This window comes from Lucilia cuprina, chromosome 5 (genome assembly GCF_022045245.1).
Source record: "Lucilia cuprina isolate Lc7/37 chromosome 5, ASM2204524v1, whole genome shotgun sequence".
Lineage (NCBI taxonomy): Eukaryota > Metazoa > Arthropoda > Insecta > Diptera > Calliphoridae > Lucilia > Lucilia cuprina.
The window spans coordinates 26,462,828-26,483,105 of record NC_060953.1 but is presented as its reverse complement, the minus strand read 5'-3'; the positions used below and the strand labels follow the sequence as shown (position 1 = coordinate 26,483,105).

General features: G+C 30.9%; 1 protein-coding gene across 6 annotated transcripts in view; it reads right to left on the bottom strand.

The window, feature by feature from the left end:
- Positions 1 to 655: 655 nt before the first annotated feature.
- LOC124420391 overlaps positions 656 to 20,278 on the bottom strand; it is a 95,604-nt gene continuing 75,981 nt past the window's right edge. For all 6 annotated transcript variants that reach the window (XM_046953000.1, XM_046953001.1, XM_046952999.1 and 3 more), the window contains exons 4-5: positions 1,256 to 1,366; positions 656 to 739 (exon numbers count right to left, since the gene is read on the bottom strand). In XM_046953000.1, coding sequence (XP_046808956.1) covers positions 678 to 739; positions 1,256 to 1,366 — 173 coding nt within the window. In that variant the 3' untranslated portion in view covers positions 656 to 677. The remainder of the gene's footprint in view (positions 740 to 1,255; positions 1,367 to 20,278) is intronic.

The following is a 20,278-nucleotide window of genomic DNA, read 5'->3' as shown; positions in this document are numbered from 1 at the left end:
TATTATATGCCATTTTTCCTTAATTTCGCTTCTTATTTTACTTTCAAAATGTTAAAAATTATAAATATACATGGTATGAGAATACTTAAACTTTCTTATCCATTCTAGTCAAATTTTTTCGATAGAGGCTCGTGCAGTTCAGGAGTTATTAACCAAAACGTATTTTAAAGCAAGCTTTTTACACAATCGTATGAAATATTTCAATTTATATAGTAAATTACGCTGTAGCTCATAAATCAATGGTCCGATTTAAATCAAATGTACAAGAAAATTATTTTGGACTTAAATTAAACGTAGTTTAAATTTGACAGAAAATTAGCTGCCTTATGTCATAAATTTGATAATAAGAATTTTTGATTTATTTTAAACTAAAAAAGTATGTATATATATCGACCTAATCCTGATGAAAATAATATTTTGAAAATTGTTATCCATTTTGAAATATATAAAAGTCGCATAACTAAATGAAGGGGTTTGGTGTTTAAAATTCATATAATAATTAAACCTTTAAAGTATCTATTAAACATAAAACAATTTGTTTTATTAATTTGATTTGCAGTAATATTTTTTAACTGAACTAATATATTTATGTAATTTTAAAAAAATGGTAAAATAAACAATTTTTTTCTAGAATTATATTAAACAATTTTGTATATATTACTAAGAATTTCGTGGTTTCACATTTCGTAAACATTTATCGCATATATAAGGCATAGATTATTTTCAAAGCAGTTAAAATCTAGATTACGTTGTAGTATAAATGGAAAATTATACAATGCAAATCAGCAAAAAGGTATGGAAAACAAGTAGGAAATTATAGTCGGGCATGGCCGACTATATAATACCCTACACCATGAGTATACTTTTGAAATTTTTATATTTCACAAAGAAACTTTTATGTTAAATTTCACCTTAATTCCAAAGTATTTATGCAACTTATTGTTAAAAGACAAAATTTTCTAAATCAGGCTTTATATAGAATATAGGTCAAACATGCGCTGACCCTTATTAAATTTGGGAAAAGGGTGTAATTAAATAACAATATGTTTTGTTAAGTTTCAGTGCGAGACAAATAGTTACCTAATCGACTCAAAAAATGATTCTGAATCGATCGGTATACTTTAAGGTGGATATACTTAGGTCCAATATTTTTGTGTGTTACAAACATCAGCACAAACCTATAATACCCTCCCCACTATAGTGGTGTAGGGTATAAAAATTCAAAATTAAGCACTTCACAACTAAATTAACTTACCGTAATCACTAAAATGTTTATGTTCTGAAAGCAGTTTTGGAAAGGTTTTATAGTCCTCATCCTCATCCTCAGAAAATTTAGTATTTACCCGTGGTAGTCTAAGAGCTTTATCTGAAAATTTTGAAGATAATTAGAACAGTAATTATAATATAAAATAAAAAAAATATAGTAATAAAAATTATAGTAATTTATAGTACTAAAATATTAAGGGGTTTCATGAAACACGTGTGCAAACTTGCACATTTCCACAAATGGCTATCTGTATTATTTAGAAGTGAAAATTTAGTTTAAAATTATCAGTTCAATTAGGCAATCAAATGCATCAGTGTTGTGTGACAAATTCAATGTAAAGTCGAAAATTGGCCGATCCTCGGTAAATTTGGGAAAAGGATATATTTTTAAATAACAGTTAGTTTTGTTGTCAATTTTAGACGTTTAAGACATTTTTTGAAGGGGGTTTGTATGGGGGCTAGGGTCAAATAAGGGCCGATCCTTACGAAAATCTGCATATATATATGTGCCAATTTTTAGAGACATAGTTGAATATTTGACGTAATTATTGCATAATAAGTTCAAATCGGGAGGTACGGTTGTATGGTGGCTAGATGAAATAATGGACCGATTTTAATAGTGCCAAAAAACATGCTTGGTCCAAATTTCATCAAATTATCTTGAAAATTGCGGCCTGTACCTTGCGCACAAGGTTGGACAGCAAGCCGAACAGACGGGCGGACGGGCGTGTCTTAATCGACTCAAAAAAATTATTCTGAATCTATCGGTATACTTAATGGACCAATATTTTTGTATGTTACAAACATCAGCACAAACGTATAATACCCTCCCCACCATAGTGGTGTATGGACGCTAATTAAATACATACTTATATACATTTTTAATATTAAAAATACATTTAAATCAAAAAAATGTCATTTTGTTAATGCAATTATTAACAATAACAAATTGTAGCAAAAAAAGTATAAAAAACAAAAATATAATAACAACAAAACCTTAAATAAAGTGTAGTGCTTGTGTTATTGTGCATAAGTTTCTCTAACTCTCCAATAGGTGAAAGGAGGCTCAGTAGCAATGGAAAAAATGCATACTTTGTTATGAGCTCTTCATACAACAACAGCAACAATTATGATCCAAAAAATCATAAAAATGTGTAAGAACAACAACAAACGAGAGATCTCCTCTTTCAAGTGCGCCAAAACCAAACAATTGTGTAGATAATAGAGCAAAAGAAAAAATAAAAAAACAACAGATTCAGAAACAACAACAAACGAGAGATCTCCTCTCTCAAGTGCGCCAAAACAAGAAAATTGTGTGGAGGACAACGCAAAAGAAAAGATAGAAAAACAAACAACTGATACAATGGTTGATGAAAAATGTCAAAGAATACTGGTGAAATACCAAAAAACAATCCAAATACATTGATCTTGCATAAAACGGAAAATATCCAAGCGGGAATAGACCGCTTTATACAGGCGAAAACAAATTCGGTAAGTCAAAATCGTTTTGCACTCCTTGACATCCAATATAGTGAAAAATTACCATCCATGCCATTAAAAGACCAGAAGCCACCTCCGATCTATTTGCGCGAACCAACCACAAATCTGTTGGCTAATAAGTTGTCCCAACTTGTAGACAAAGAAAATTTCCAAAGACAAAATTCCTCAACCCATGTTTAGAGTTAAAATTATTTTAACTCTTCACTATGGATGAAAGGGTGATACTCATCCAATATATAGTTTAAGATATCTTAAACTATATAAGGCAAACAATTGCTAGAAGGTATATCGCATAACAGACTAGATTCCACATCTAGCGGCCAACCTATCTATTTGCCTACAGACCTTAATGAGAATCCCAATCTAATTGACTTTGCTGCAATCAAAAGCATAAAACGAGAATTTATTTCTGTAATATCTTCACTGGACCTCTCGCCAGGCTGCTCTCCTATAGTTTTAACGTTACTAGAAACCCCAAATAAATTGGAAAACTATTGTGCTTGTTTCCCTAACAAGAAGACGAACTGGTTAAAGTAAAAAAATTTATGTCAGCTCACACTTGCCATAAAACATTTCATTGGAAAATGACCATGAAATACAATCCATGAAATACAATCCGCGGATATCTTACAAGATGCTGTCAAAGTTTCTACACCCCCATTCACCTTAGGGTATTACAAAAATTGGAAATGTCCTAGGTACATTGAGTCGTTAATTAAAGAAAAGAGAACACTCAGACGTCAATGGCAACAATCACGATCTACAAACATAAAGGTTAAACATAATCAGTGCCAAAGAAGACTTCACATCGCCTTAAAAAATAATAAGGAATCTAATCTGAGAAATTATCTTAAAAACTTAGATCCTACTAAGAAAACAGAATATAGTCTCTGGAATGCTGTTAAACATATGCAATGCCCTATTGCATATGAGTTACCCATACGCCTCCAGAATGGTCAATGGGCAAAAAATACGTCAGAAAAACTTGAAGCATTCGCCAATCACTTGAATAATGTGTTTACTGAAAATGATACAGATTTTACTATTAGTGCTAACATTATAAATAATGTGGTTCCACGCCCAATAAAATTCCGGTTCTCTACCGTGAAGACGACAATCAAAGGTATAAAGGCAAAAAATCACCTAGTAAAATTACTACCACGATGATAAGTAACCTACCCAATTCAGCACTGAGAATTATTTTCTTCATCTTTAACTCGATCCTACTTATTGGATATTTCCCTACCTCATTGAAAGTATCCGAAATTGTTATGATACCAAAACCGGGAAAAGATGTCACTCAAGTGTCATCATACCGTCCCATTATCCTGTTGTCTATATTCTCAAAACTTTATGAAAAGTTATTGCTTGAAAGCCTTATAGTACACCTTAACGATAATTGCATTATTCCTGACCATAAGTTTGGTTTCAAAAGAAAGCTCAGCACAAAATTATCACATTACTACTTGCGAATGTTCACAAACTGTTTAAAAATTACATATACTAAAGATCTTTTCGAAACTACAATTTCACTGTTTGGAAAACTCTCAGCAATCTTCAGTATGGAATCGAAAGGGGGTCGAAGTTCCTTTCCCGTGTTTGCATTTCTGTAAAGAAAACCGAAATGTAAATATTGTGCCCAAATTTTGAATTTAACCCAGAGACAGCTAAATTCAGTGTCATTTGTGCCTAATGGTTGCTGGCACTTGTACACAACTTCATTGCGAACGTACATATCAATGCCCCGATTGAAGTTGAAAAGCGATAGAAGGTGATAGGGGTTTCACATAAGGCGCAAACATCCTGCTGATGGAGACAAACGTGAGCATATACAGAGAAAAAATTCGCTCTCAACACGAGTATATTGCAAAAGTCGATGCGAAATCTACCCGACATTACGATACAAGAATAGATTCAAATCTATTGTCCATTTCCTAAGATATAGTTTTCCTTTAATTGATTATTGTTACCGAAACTGTGTGGTGACCAGTGCTATACCTTCGTCATGAAACAGTTCAACAACAATCAATATATAACACCAATATCACAAGAAATTAGTGGTCAGAGGATGAGGAAAAGGTTTCACAATGACGCAATTTAAAGGAGCCATAAAAGCCCTGATGTGGTCATTATGGCCTATTGTGCCAACACTATTAACAATTACCAACACTGATGGAAATTATGATTTGTTTTAAATTTAAATTTCTCTTTCTGTACTTGTGCATGTTGTTCTTGTTGCAATTAAATTATATTTTTTATGTAATTGTTTTGTATAGGAGAGTATTGTGTTTGTTTTTATTGACTTTACGACTTTTTTGATTTAATTAAAAGTCGGCTTTTAGACTTTTCGACTACAATGAAGTTGTGTACCAGTACCAGCAACCATTAGGCACAAATGGCACTGAATTTTATAACAAAATTTTTATAGATTCTTTCTTATTGAATCTATAAAAATTTTGTTATGTATTATTATTGCCAAAATACAATAAATTATTTATCTGTTTCAGATAAAAAACAAGTAAGAGTACTATATTCGGCTGTGCCGAATCTTATAAACCCTTCACCATGGTGTATTTTAAACATATTAGTTTCATAAATTTTTTCCCCAACTAGGTACATACAGTGAATCAAAAAAGTTTTTTGCCTATTTTTTTTAAGAGAATTAAGCTTTTTGTTCATAAATAAAATTAGAAAAAAACAGGTAAAAAGTAATTTATGTTTTCCAATCAAAAATAGAGATTGTGTAAAATGGGAAAACCAAGAAAAAAATATTAAAATACAAATTTTGGTGCATTTGTTGTTGCATTTTATTATTTTTCATCAGAATTTACACGCCAAAGTATTTTGCATATTGAGAATTCCGGTTAATTTCGTTGGGTTTTTCAAATTATTTTTAATTACTTTTTGGAATTTTTTGTTTTATTATTAACACGACAAGTGTTAAGTATTTTTCAATTGTAATTTGAAAAAATCATATCCTCATTGTGTGAAAATGTGATGTTATTAGCCTTAAAAATGTTTAAAGCTTAATAATGAGCCAATTTAGTTATAAAAAATTAGTTTAGATTTCTAGAACAAGTGTAAATCAACGAAATATAATTATGAGATGTTTAATCAATAATATTAAAAAATATAAAATAGAGTAATTGATAAAATGATCCAAAGAATTATTAGACAAAACGCTCTGAGTGGTGCTTTAAAATCTTTAACTGTCTTCTCCAAAATCCATATACAAACTAGGAGGAACATTTAGACCTCTAAAGAGACCTTAGGATGTTTGGAGCCAATGTAAAGTAAACTGTCGTGTAGAACAGGAAAAATACCTAATTTAGATATTTTGAAATAGAGGTGGTTACCATACCCTAAGGTAAACAAAAGCAATATTTTTCAGCTAATACATAAACATCAATCAAGAATAACTATCCAGATCCTAGTACGCCTACTGTGTCGTATTCATAAAATAAAGCATTTAAAATATCAGGATTTTAGAATGTAGTAGTTCTATAGTGGTATAAAGTGATGTCCCATACTTAAAGTGGCTAGGATGGTACTTAGTGTTAGATTTATTGAATAAGAATCAATATTCTACAATTCTAATGGGGTTTCCGTAATGTAGTTTTTGTTTATCAATACAAAATGACCAAAAACCCAGATTATTATTACTATAATATATAGATTTATACCTCACTAAACATTTTTTCTATGTCCAAATCCATTCATTATGTAATATATCATGTATCCAATTCAAAATTACTTATTATTTTCGAAATTTAATAAAAAAACGTTAGATTTCATGTTAAGTCAAATATTGGTAAATTTTTATAGGTATATAGGATAATAAATCGGTTAAGGAATTTCGTTCCACTACAAAAATATCTAAAAATGTTATTCTAATATATAGGTGTAATAAAAATATTAAATTTTATAAAATAATGCAGCAATATTAAAAAAAATAAACAATGCGTTCACATTTTATCAAAAATCTCCTTAATTAATATCACGATTTTACTTTTTATGGTAGAAAATTAAAATATAAGATATCCTTAAAAAAAATACAACAAATTGCTTTATTTTGCTAAGAATAAATGTTCAGATAAAGTTGTTTCTTAAAATTTATAAAATTTTACATAGGCAAATTACTTAATTGATTCAATGTACATTAATATTACCCCAAAAGCAAAACAAAATGAACAACAACGCTAAACGAATAAAAAACAAAATACACAAGGCAATTAAACCAACAGACATCTAAACATTTACATATAACGAAAAACACAGCCAAACAAAACAAGTAAGAGTGCCATATTCGGCTGTGCCAATTAGTTTTTTAAATTTTTTTCCCGACTACATTAATATTACGCCAAGAGCAAAACAAAATGAACAACAACAACGCTAAACGAAATAAAAAACAAAATACACAAGGCATCTAAACCAGAAACATCTAAACATACATAACGAAAAACACAGAAAAACAAAATAAACAACTCAATAAAACCAACCTACATCCAAATATACGAACAGAATTCACAAAAACAAAATACACAACTCAATGACGCCAACAGCATCCAAACATACAAAACGAAATACACAGCTGAAAACCCAAATACATCGACACACACCACAATGAAGCAGAATGGAATTTTTTTTGGAAATAAATCTGGCATTTCTAAACGGCTGATCCGATCGGGATAAAATTTGGCGTGAGTGTAGCCAAGGAGTATTCGAGTTTAAGTTTTGAAGATGAACCCCGCAGATGCTCCAGGGACGGAGCTGTGGCGGCTCAAAGTAGAGTACCTACGACATGTAAAATTTTTAAACTCGTGCCATTTTTTTGTTTTTCACCCAAATACAAAGATTTTTATAATATCTACTTATCTCTTATAATATCCGAGTTATAGGCATTTAAAAATTTAGTGATACAAAATTTACCATACCTTGGTCCGCCTTTTTTTGAATACCGGGCGTAATTTTGGACCAAATTTTGGACTTGTTAGTTAGACAACAAAATTTCCAATAATATACAAAAAATTTCAGATCAATGTCATTTACAGATCCAAAAATATACGTTTTTTAATTTAAAAATTCAAAAAATTTTAGATTTTTGCCGTTTTTTTCCCAAAATGTTTTTTAACTCTTTTATTAATAAAATAAAATTTTCTTTAAGAACATATAACAATTTTATAGCTTTCTAAAAGGTATCTTTACGCAGAACGCTTTGGCGTAAAAAACTTGTCCTATTTTTTGAAAATGTTGCCACTGCGTCCTTCCGAATATGACCTATTTTTTATCAAAACTTCAACTTTGGGCGACATGTTCTAAAATCCCAAAGCTGGGATCAGAAAACTGAAAGCAGTTTTGGAAACCTCAATACGTTTTCTATTTACTCCAAAAGTATTTTCCCAGCCCTGAAAGAAATGTGGACCCTATGGGCAAATAAAGAATTTGTCATATATTACATATTTGTTAAATTTCTAAAACTATGATTTATATCAAAATTTTAATAGAGTCGCAGATAGCTACAACAATTTAGTCCATATTTATCCCTTAATATCTATTTTAGTTAGATATAACAAAAAATTTCAAGCCAATATCTCAATTACATTCAAAAATATGTTCATTTAAACCTGTATCCGTTAATTTCATATTTTTCATATTTTAGTATTAAATATGACAGAAATGTTTAAATCTTATATTTACCTATTTTCTATTTGTTTGCTTATCCTTATAATTGAAAGGTCCTATTATGCTTTTTCGACAGATCATTTCGTTCTGTTTCGTTTATGATCATGTAGGTAAAAATGTACAAGTAATGATAATTTCGATTCATTCACTAATAAGAAATATCAATGACTGAATTACAGGTTATAGTAATATATTCTAAATGTAAATAGGTAGACAGTTCGTAATTTTTTACTTTGGAATACCTGTATCGGAAATGACAAGAATTGGTATATAAGTAAGTAAACTTCTCAGATTTTAAGTACCATATTTAATAAATCTACAATGAAGATTACATTAAAGTACGAAAAGTTGTGTTCCGTTTTATGGAGTGTATCTTCAAAAGGGTAGAAAGAATTGAAGACATTTCAAATTATATAAAAAACTACATATAGTAGAAAAGTAGACAAAACAGGCATATCAAAAATTGAAAACTTTTTGATGTAAAAAGTAAGTCTGTGGATGGAAATCAAAAGAAATTTCGATTAAAATTTTGTAGTTGGATGGAAACTACTACGGAAATCTCAACTTACAACACATCAGCAGGAGCGCCTTGCAAGTCATACGAAGACTTATGTTCAAGGTCAAAAAAAGAGGGTCACACAAAAACTTTTTTCAATCTCAAATGAGGAAATTGCTGATACATTTAACGAAATGCTGAAAAAGGAAAACCAACCTATGGATGCCGTACATATTGCAACTATTCTTCCTAATGCATCACCAAAACGACTTAAGCGAATTGTGGAAAGTATACCAACTCCAACATCACAATCAAATTTTACTGAAGAGGAAGCAATAGCGCTTATGTTGGAACTGGGTCTCAGTCGAAATAAGTACCAAATATTAAGGAAAGCTCTGCATGAAAAAGGACACAATATATTACCATCATACAAGGCGATCCAGGAAAAAAACAAACTATCCTACCATCACCTATTGCTGTTAATGATGTGGAAGCTTGTATTGATATATCATCTTTGCTCGAAAACACAGCATCAAGAATTGTGTCAGACTTTTCAGAAGACCAACTAAGGAAAATTCATAACTGTGATGTTGTCTTAATGTGTAAGTGGGGATGTGACGGTTTATCAGCACTTCCAGAATACAAACAAGCTTGTGGAAGTCGGACATTAGCAGACTACAAAAGTGTATTTATGTCATCATTAGTGCCATTACGAATTCGTTCATATTCCCTTAATCCATCATCGTCAAGCATCGGAAATTCATTTGAAGATATATGGATCAATACAACTCCGGGTTCAAAAAATTTTTGTAGACCCATTGGATTTGAATATATAAAGGAGTCAAAGAAAACAACAAAAGATTTAGTGGAATATTTAAAAGATGAAATAAATGCACTGGAGCCCATTTGCATAAAAATAAAGGAATTCTCTATTAACGTATCATATCAGCTAAGCTTAACAATGATTGATGGAAAGGTCAGCAATGCCATAACAGAAACTTCTTCCTTCTGGAGATGCTCAATATGTAATGAGAAAAAGTCGCAATTCTCAAATATAAACAAAGCAGAAGTATTAATGAAGAAGTCCTGTCTTTCGGAATTTCACCACTTCATGCCAGAATACGATTTTTGGATTACTTTTTACACATAGCATACGACCTCAAATATAGAAGTGTGCCAGAGAATCTTACTAAATCAACAAAAAATAATGAAGAATTGAAAGAACTGAGAGCTGCGGAAAAAAGCAGAATCCAAGAAGAATTTAAAGTTCAGATGGGATTAAACATCGACAAACCACTTCCAAGTTGCGGTAGTACAAATGACGGTAATACGGCGAGAAGGTTTTTCGTGATTTTGAAATTACTTCAAAAATAACTGGAATCGACAAGGAGTTGCTTCGAAGAGTTAACACTATTTTAATGGCACTGAATAGTAAACATAAAATTAATGGAAATCGATTTGGGGAATATACATCTGAAATTTCTAAATTACTTGTATCTCTGTATCCATGGAGGGAACTAACACCAACAGTAAACAAAGTATTGTGTCATGGTCAAATAATAATTGAATCGAATATTCTTCCACTTGGAGAGTTAACAGAAGAAGCCCAGGAAGCGAGGAATCGAGATTTTAAGCATGTTCAACTTTTCAGCTAAGAAAATGCTCCAGGCAATCACAGAATGAAGATATTTTTAATAGTTTACTTCTATCTTCTGATCCTGTTCTTTCAACTATGCGAAAAAGATGGATTTGTTATGAAACTCTATCATCTCAAAACGAGGAAGATTTAAAGGACTTATATTACCCTCAGGATATGTATACCGATATGACAGATTATTTTATAGAAAATAAGTAGTGTTAGGAATTAACTATATAAGTAGGTTGTAAGAATTAATTGTATTATGTTTAAGATAAACAGTTCAAATAAAAAAGCTATTATACTAACTGATGATATTGTATTAAATTGTGTTTTATATTTCGGTGGGCGGGAAAGGTGGTTTGTGTGGGGTGATTTAGGTGTTGTTGTGCGTGGCTCATAATAAAATTATATTTTTTTTGTATATACAATGTTATAGTCTTTAATAAAATAATTAACTAAATAATTTTTAAAAATTGTCCAAATATTTTATTCAACACCAAATGTATGTTCTGTCATACTTAATACTAAAATATGAAAAAGATGAAATTAAAGGACACAGGTTTAAATGAACATATTTTTGAATGTAATTGCGATATTGGCTTGATAATGTAGTCGGGAAAAAATTTAAAATTTATAAAAGATGTTTAAAATACACTATGGTGAAGGGTATTTAAGATTCGGCACAGCCGAATATAGCACTCTTACTTGTTTTCTTACGATTCAGTTTTTTGATGGAATACCTTTTTTTGATCATTGCGTTACTGAATGTTTAAACGTAATCGAAATACAGAAGAGGGGTGACTAATTGATATTGAAAAGTACTATGATACACTCCAGTCTTATTTGATACTCTCAAAATTTCTTCAAAGCACTGCACAATATTATTTAAATTTACAATACCAATAATGTTTGCACATATTTACATTGGTCTCAAAAGTGCATTAACTAAAGTTCTTGAAAAAAACAGATAATAATATTATAGAGAGATGTTATTTCCTTTCATAGAATTAAAGAAGAATGTTTTGCAAATTACCTCATTTCGAAATGAAGTGGGAAGATGTACTCATTTTTATCTTGATTGACATATGTCTAATAACACTTTAATCAATATAATTTACAGTGTTTACTTTTACTAATTTATTAGCCAGCATTTATCACTCGTCTTCAGATTTAAATAAAATTGCTAATAAATATTGTCATTTTGTTTTCATGTTTAACTAGAAAAATTGGGACATTACATTGCAATCTCTAGCAGCACAAGTGAAGAGTATTAATTTCGTGTTTGTTGTACAATAAAGCAAAATATCGTCATGTGGTCGGCGACATTTATAATTTTGTTATAAGAAGAGAATTAAATACATAATTAGATTCGATTCGTAAGAGTTTCTAAATATTTTAATTTATATATTTTTTTCTAACTAATGTTTAATTTTATAGATGCAAGTTGAATTAATAAATATGTAAAAAGGTTCAATATGAATAACTTAAATATTCTAATATGTTTTCGTTATGGGCTGATTAGCGTTTATTTGTGGGATCTTAGACTTAAATATTAATACGCTACTAAGATCATGAATGGGCGGATTTTGAAGGGTCATTCCCAATACCACTAGGGAAAAGAAAGAATATTGTGATCAATACAAATTTGTTATTTATATTTAGATAGCGTTGAAGGGGCTTATTTGTTTATTTTTTTGTTTAAACGCTATTCCGGTCCACTTAAGTAGAGTAGTTTATAGAATTTAATTACTAAATATGGTGTCTTTATAAAATGTATGTGCAAACTTGAATCTAGCGAGAAAAGGTCACGAACCCCCCTTCTGGCTGATAGCTAGCTATCATAGGCTCCAGCCGACATCTCTTTTCTATTACTATGCGATCCTTAACTTTTGTTAAGTTGATCCTTGAACATTGATGTTTTTCTATCATCAGTAATTGTGCTTCTGTACAATACATTACATATAAAATGGCGCCAAACGTGGGGCCGAAAATGTTTTCAATCTTACCCTTTTCGGTTTCCCAAATAGTTAATTGTAGATTTCATTTTTTTGGCTATATCTTTGGAAGATTTTGTTTTAAATAAACTTATATGTCTTTCTGGATATTTAGGATTATGTGTATACTCAGATCGAATTACCTAACCGATAGATCACTATATGTTCCTTTTAAAATTTATAACATCAAATATGTAGCAAATAAATACTTTTGCACTCTTTTTATAAAAATAAATTTCTTTCAAGTAGACATAACTGAGTTATCAACTACTAATGTTTTAATTGGATTATGATATAGCATGCTTAGATTTATAGTTAAACAAGTAGGTGAAAAATATATAGACTTGTTATTAGTTGGTTTGTTTGTTATTTGGAAGTTATTTATGTTTATCAAAAATATTCAGCAGACCTATTTTTATCTCCAGTATTGATTACATTTTCATATTCTTTCTAAATATTATCTCTAACGTCAGCAATGCCATACGAAAACAAAACCTTTAATGATTGCTCAAACCAAATACTAGTTTCCTGTTGTCATTAAAATTGCGTTGGAAGTAGAAAATATTAATAGGAAATTTTTAAATTCTAGTAGAATACTAAATATTATTTGATTATCTCGATAATTTTTGGAAATTGTAGCATTTATCTTCATTTCATCTAACAAACCTTATATAGTCCATTTCCTTCACCAGCAACTACTCCAGGTTCTGAGCAAAACTGTACAATATGTTCTGAGAAAATGGATGATAAAATTCTCTGTATGCTTATCGGTAGATGTGCTCATACATTCCATAGGGCTTGTATTGAAAATTGTCTTGCTAACCGAAATGAATGTGCAGTTTGTCATTTAAGTTGTGAAATAGTTGCTCTTAAAAAAATTAATTTTTCTATGAAACCAGCTTAAAAAATAAAGCCTAGACCACGCGATGGTCAAGTTTGACATTATTCAACCAAAAGTACATACAGAAATCAAACTGAACAAGCAAATCTTGAATTTAGGAAATTCACTAGACCAAAATCGTAATAATAATTTAAAACAGGTCAGTCAACAACCATTAGCTAATTACGATGAAATCAATAGACTAATTGAAAATAATATAACTAGAATTTTATAAAACATGAACCTAGTTTCAAATCCGTTTCCTGAAAATCGTTTTTCAAACCTTATATATAGTCAACAACCCAATCAAGAGAGAGTTCAACCATCTCACATGAATAGTCCTAATAACTTGTTTTCTCAACCACATTATTGTTTATTTTCTTTATTTTTTGTGTTTTCCGATTGGTATGTCTGTTAGTTTCATTTGATTATGTATTTTGATTTTTTGTGCATTTTCCCAGTAAACAATTTTTTCGGACATGTCGTGTCGGACATCAGAAATTTCCCGAAATAATTCTTATCTTTATCAGAATTTTTAACCAATTCCTAAATTTCCTTTATACCCTATTTACACATACACAAAATCTAGTACTTATGAGATTTTGAGCTAAATCTAGTTGTTTTTAACTATATTTCCCACACACTACTAGATTTCGTTAAAATCTACTCAAAATCTAATAGTTTTAGAGATGAAACTCGGTTTTTTTTTCCTGAATAATACTAAAAAATACGACGCTGTATAAGAAAAAAAAGAGGATACAACAACTAAGAGTGCTATATTCGGCTGTGCCGAATCTTATATACCCTTCACCATAGTGTATTTTAAACATCTTTTATAAATTTTAAATTTTTTCCCGACTACATTATTATTACATCAAAAGCTAAATAAAAAGAACAACAACAACGCTAAACGAAATAAAAAACAAAATACACAAGGTATCTAAACCAACAGACATCTAAACATACATAACGAAAAACACAGAAAAACAAAAATAACAACGCAATGACGCCAACAGCATCCAAACATACAAAAAAATACACAGCTGAATAAAAACAAATACATCCAAATACACACACGTGTACATCTTTTTCTAATATACAGTGTTGTTGTTGCTTTTTTAACAAAGCATGAAAAAAATATGAAATTTTTTAAGAAATTTTCAGAGGTTATCTCGGATTTTTGCTCATATCTCCGTTATTTACCGACCGATTTTGCTGATTTTAAATAGCGACCGATTTTGCTGATTTTAAATAGCGATCTTCTCGAAAGCATGTCTAATAGAATTATTGAAGATTCGGATCTCGCCGATATCTGGGGTCCTCTAAAAACTGATTTCAACAGACAGACAGACGGACATGGCTTAATCGACTCCGCTATCTATAAGGATCCAGAATATATATACTTTATAGGGTCGGACAATTATATTATAGAAATTACAAACGGAATGACAAACTTATATATACCCTTCTCACGAAGGTGAAGGGTATAATGAAGAAGCAAATCAATTTCGATCGTAATTACGTTTTTGTAAGTTGTTGTTTATGTGGCGGAGAGTCCAAATACCAATGCAGATTGGGTTCCAGTATGAAAAAATGCATACATATGAAACATTGCATGTGTAAAATACATATGGAAATTCATATGTAATTTTTTCGATTAGAGCGTGCTCTATTTTTATGTAACAAACACAAACAAAACGGCAGTGATTTATGGTCTTATGCAAAAACGATTATTAAAGTTAACAATGGTTTACTACACTCTTTTTTCATATAAAAACAGGTTTTAACAATCATTGTTAACTTAATTATCGTTTTTGCATAAGGCGGTTAATGTTTATATTGTCCCCACCGTTGTTTCCGCAAAAGAAATTACGGACAATCAAATAAGAAGTAGTGAAATATATTTTAAATTAAAAATAATAAACACACATTAGGGTTCTATAAATCGACTTTCGAATAATCGACTTTTTGTCGAAAAAAGTCTAAGTCGACTATTTTGTTCAAAAAAAGTCGATAACTCGACTATCGTCTGTGAAAAAGTCGAAAAGTCGACTTTGTTAATAAAAGTCGTAAAAAGTCAAAGAAAGTCGAAAAGTCGGAAAAAGTCGAAAATTTTAGAAACAAGTCAAAAATAGTCGAAAATTTTAAAAAAGTGGAAAAAAAGTCAAAAACTCTAAAATAGTTGGAAAAACTCGAAAAAAAGTAAAAAAATAGTCGGAAAAAAGACGAAAGAAGTCGAAAATAGTCAAAAAGTCGAAAAAATTGAAAAGTCGAAAAGTCAAAAAAGTCGAAAGGTCAAAAAATCGACTATTCATAAAATACTACTAAATACTATTCATAAGTATAAAAGCCGACTTTTAATTAAATGAAAAAATTCGAAAAGTCGACTTTTAACTAAATCTCAAAATTTTAGTCGAAAAAAGTCAGAAAAAGTCAGAAAAAGTCGAAAACTCGAAAATTGTAAAAACAAGTAAAAAATAGTCGAAAATTTTAAAAAAGTGAAAAAAACTCTAAAATTGTCGGAAAAACTCAAAAAAAGTAAAAAAAGGCGAAAAATGTCAAAAAGTCGAAAAAATTGGGAAAAAGTCGAAAAAAGTAACAAAGTCGACTATTTATAAAATACTTATAGTCGAAAAGTCTAAAAGTCGACTTGTAATTAAATGAAAAAAGTCGAATAGTCAAAAAATCGACGAAAAGTCGACTTTTTGTTTTAACTATAGAACCCTAATACACATATGAAATAAAAACAAACACAACACTCTCCTATACAAAACAATAAAATAAAAAAATATAATTTAATTACAACAAGAACAACATGCACAAGTACAGACAGAGAAATTTAAATTTAAAACAAATCATAATTTCCATCAGTGTTGGTAATTGTTAATAGTGTTGGCACAATAGGCCATAATGACCACATCAGGGCTTTTATGGCTCCTTTAAATTGCGTCATTGTGAAACCTTTTCCCCATCCTCTGACCACTAATTTCTTGTGATATTGGTGTTATATATTGATTGTTGTTGAACTGTTTCATGGCGAAGTTATAGCACTGGTCACCAAACAGTTTCGGTAACAATAATCAATTATAGGAAAACTATATCTTAGGAAATAGACAATAGATTTGAATCTAGTCGGGTAGATTTCGCATCGACTTTTGCAATATACGCATGTTGAGAGCGAATTTTTTCTCTGTATATGCTCACGCTTGTCTCCATCAGCAGGATGTTTGCGGCTTATGTGAAACCCCGGTGTCACCTTCTATCGCTTTTCAACTTCAATCGGGGCATTGATATGTACGTTCGCAATGAAGTTGTGTACCAGTGCCAGCAACCATTAGGCACAAATGATACTTAATTTAGCTGTCTCTGGGTTAAATTCAAAATTTGGGCACACTATTTGCATTTCGGGTTTCTTTACAGAAGTCCAAACACGGGAAAGGAACTTCGACCCCGTTTTCGATTCCATACTAAAGATTCCTGAGAGTTGTCCAAACAGTGAAATTGTAACTTCGCCATTCAAGTCATACAACTCCAGAAGGCAAATATGTTGAGTTATTTGCCGCGCAAAACCACCTTGCACAATTCGTGAATGAACCAACACATAATTCATGTATTGGACACCATAATAATACCCTCGACCTCTTTCTCACCCCACATCCTGATAAGTATGACTCTTGCACCGCTCGGAAATTCGGATTACTGCACCATCTCCACCTCCTTTTCGCTCTCTGAACTTCGTAACGTTTCAAAAACAGCTTCGAAACGTTTAATTTTCATTTACGAAAAAGCTCGCTGAGCTCAGCTCAACGAATTCTATAGGCAATTCAATTAGAAACTTTGTTTCCTAGACAATAATGTCAATGCCATAGCGAACACATTACAGTGAAAATTCATTCTTCAGCTACACTGTTCGTATGCGGAATAAACTTCCTGCAGAAGTATTCCCTGACACTTTCGATATAAGAAGATTTATATCAAATGTCCATAAACACTACTCCTTCTATCCTCCTTCCCACAACCTATTTTCCTAGTTCCATCACAATGCTTTGCATAAGTAGGGGTAATTCCCTGAGTACTGGTTCAATAAAAAAATGTTAATTTTGAAATCGGAATATAAACGAAGAAATAGGATCGTCTTAAAAATGTATCAATAGGATCGTCTTAAAAATCAACTTTGCAGACCTCTGACTACGCCCCTGGTGAACTCGGAACCAAACTCGACAACACTTTCTCTCTATACATGTAACATTTCATTCTAATCAGGCAAACCGTTTATAAACTACTAGTTTTTCTGAAAGCAAAGCAGTTCGCAACAGTTCGTGTGCATAATCATTACCAGGGCAAGGATTTCTATGCAAATGCATGTTTTCAGTCAGTAACTTTTAACTAGTTTTCTTTTCGAATCAAAGAATTTGCTACAAAATGGCATCGATTAGTTGTTGCATATTTTGTTATAAATGCATAAATTGCACGTATTTTGCATATTTCCAACATTTTTATAGTATATTTTTCATATATTTTAAGTTTTATAAAACAAATTATTTTGTTTTTTTCTGTACTTCATATTTTTATTACAAATTTGCCATTTGCATAAATATTAAGTTCTATGAAATACAATTTTACATGAAAATCCTTGCCATAACATAAATTTTGTTTAAATTTCAAATTGTCCTATATATTATCCGGGTCTTCACATGACGGATTTTTTCCATTTTATTTATTCTTTATTGAATCTTTCTTATGTAGAAATTTACAACAAGTTTTAAAATCTTAACCCAAATTATAACTAACATTGTTATTGCCGATGCAATTTCAACCAAAGTTCTCGATAATTTGATAATCTGGCAAAATCCAATGTTTCCCTTCTTCTCAGTCGCCTATGACCCTCAAATGACAGCAACTCCCTGACAAGGGGATTTGGGTGATCCATTAGTTTCGACAAGTAGGTTAAAGAAGAGGATTTGATCTCCCCGCTTATTATGGGGACATTGAGATCCCTATGAATATTACTATTGCGAATGTACCTCGGGACATCTGTTATTGACCTTAACAGTCAGCACAGCTTTCTGTATAATTTTTCAACATTAGATGAGGAGGCTGTTCCCCACAGTTGAATGTCGTATAGCCATTTCGGTTTTATAACTGTTTTGTACAGAAGCACTTTGTATTCCAAGTCAAGAGCTGACCGTGGTCCAATTAGCCAGTACATTTGAGCTGACTTTAATTTTATTTGTGTAACCTTGACTTCAATGTGGTGAGTCCATGTTAAGCGGCGATCAAGGTGGATACCAAGATATATCACATGGCTTTGTTCAGGAATTTTTATATTGTTTATCTGTACGGGAGGATAATTTTCTCGTCTCAAAGTAAATACAGCGTGAGTACATTTCCAATTCGCCGATGTGAAGCTGGAGTTGTTCAGAAGCTATTATCCGTAAATCCGTATCATCCGTAAATGTAGTTGTGTGAATCAGTGATCTCGTTGGCATATCTGCAGTATATAAAATATATAGGAACAGATCTGATTTGAAAAGATCTTTCATATATGTAATTTTTAAGCAGTTTGTGAACATTCGCAGGTAGTAATGCGATAATTCGATGTACCTGTTTGATAGTACTGAGCTTTCTTCTGAAACCAAACTGATGGTCAGGAATAATGCAATTATCGTTAAGGTGTACTATAAGGCATTCAAGCAATAACTTTTCATAAAGTTTTGAGAATATAGACAACAGGATAATGGGACGGTATGATGTCACTTGAGTGACATCTTTTCCCGGTTTTGGTATCATAACAATTTCGGATACTTTCAATGAGGTAGGGAAATATCCAATACGTAGCATCGAGTTAAAGATGAAGAAATTAATTCTCAGTGCTGAATTGGGTAGGTTACTTATCATCGTGGTAGTAATTTTACTAGGTGATTTTCCGGCCTTTAGACCTTCGATTGTCGTCTTCACGGTATTGGGCGTGGAACCACATTATTTATAATGTTAGCACTAATACCAAAATCTGTATCATTTTCAGTAAACACATTATTCAAGTGATTGGCGAATGCTTCAAGTTTTTCTGACGTATTTTTTGCCCATTGACCATTCTGGAGGCGTATGGGTAACTCATATGCAATAGGGCATTGCATATGTTTAACATCTTTCCAGAGGCTATATTATGTTTTCTTAGTAGGGTCTACATCTTTTTCTAATATACAGTGTTGTTGTTGCTTTTCTAACAAAGCATGAAAAAATATGACATTTTTTATGAAATTTTCAGAGGTTATCTCGGTTTTTTGCTCATATCTCCGTTTTACCGATCGATTTTGCTGATTTTAAATAGCGATTATCTCGAAAGCATGTCTAATAGAATTATTGATTCGGATCTCACCGATATCTGGGGTCCTCTAAAAACTGATTTCAACAGACAGACAGACGGACATGGCTTAATCGACTCCGCTATCTATAAGGATCCAGAATATATATACTTTATAGGGTCGGAAAATTATATATACCCTTCTCACGAAGGTGAAGGGTATAAAAATTAAAATGTCGACAAAATTTTAATAAATTGAAAAACATGAATAAAAACTTTATTTAAAATAAAAGGTAATGTTATATTTCAATATCTAATTTTTATTATAAATAAAATATTAATAAATATTCCATTTTCCTTCTTATTTTTTATATCAAACACAATTTCAAGAAATATTCGAAAAAATCAAATATTGCTAAATGCCAAATTTTGATTTTGATTTAAAAAAAAGGGGAATAGTCTGTAAATTTTCTGAAGTAAAATAAATTATGGCTTAAGAATTATATCCGATAAATCT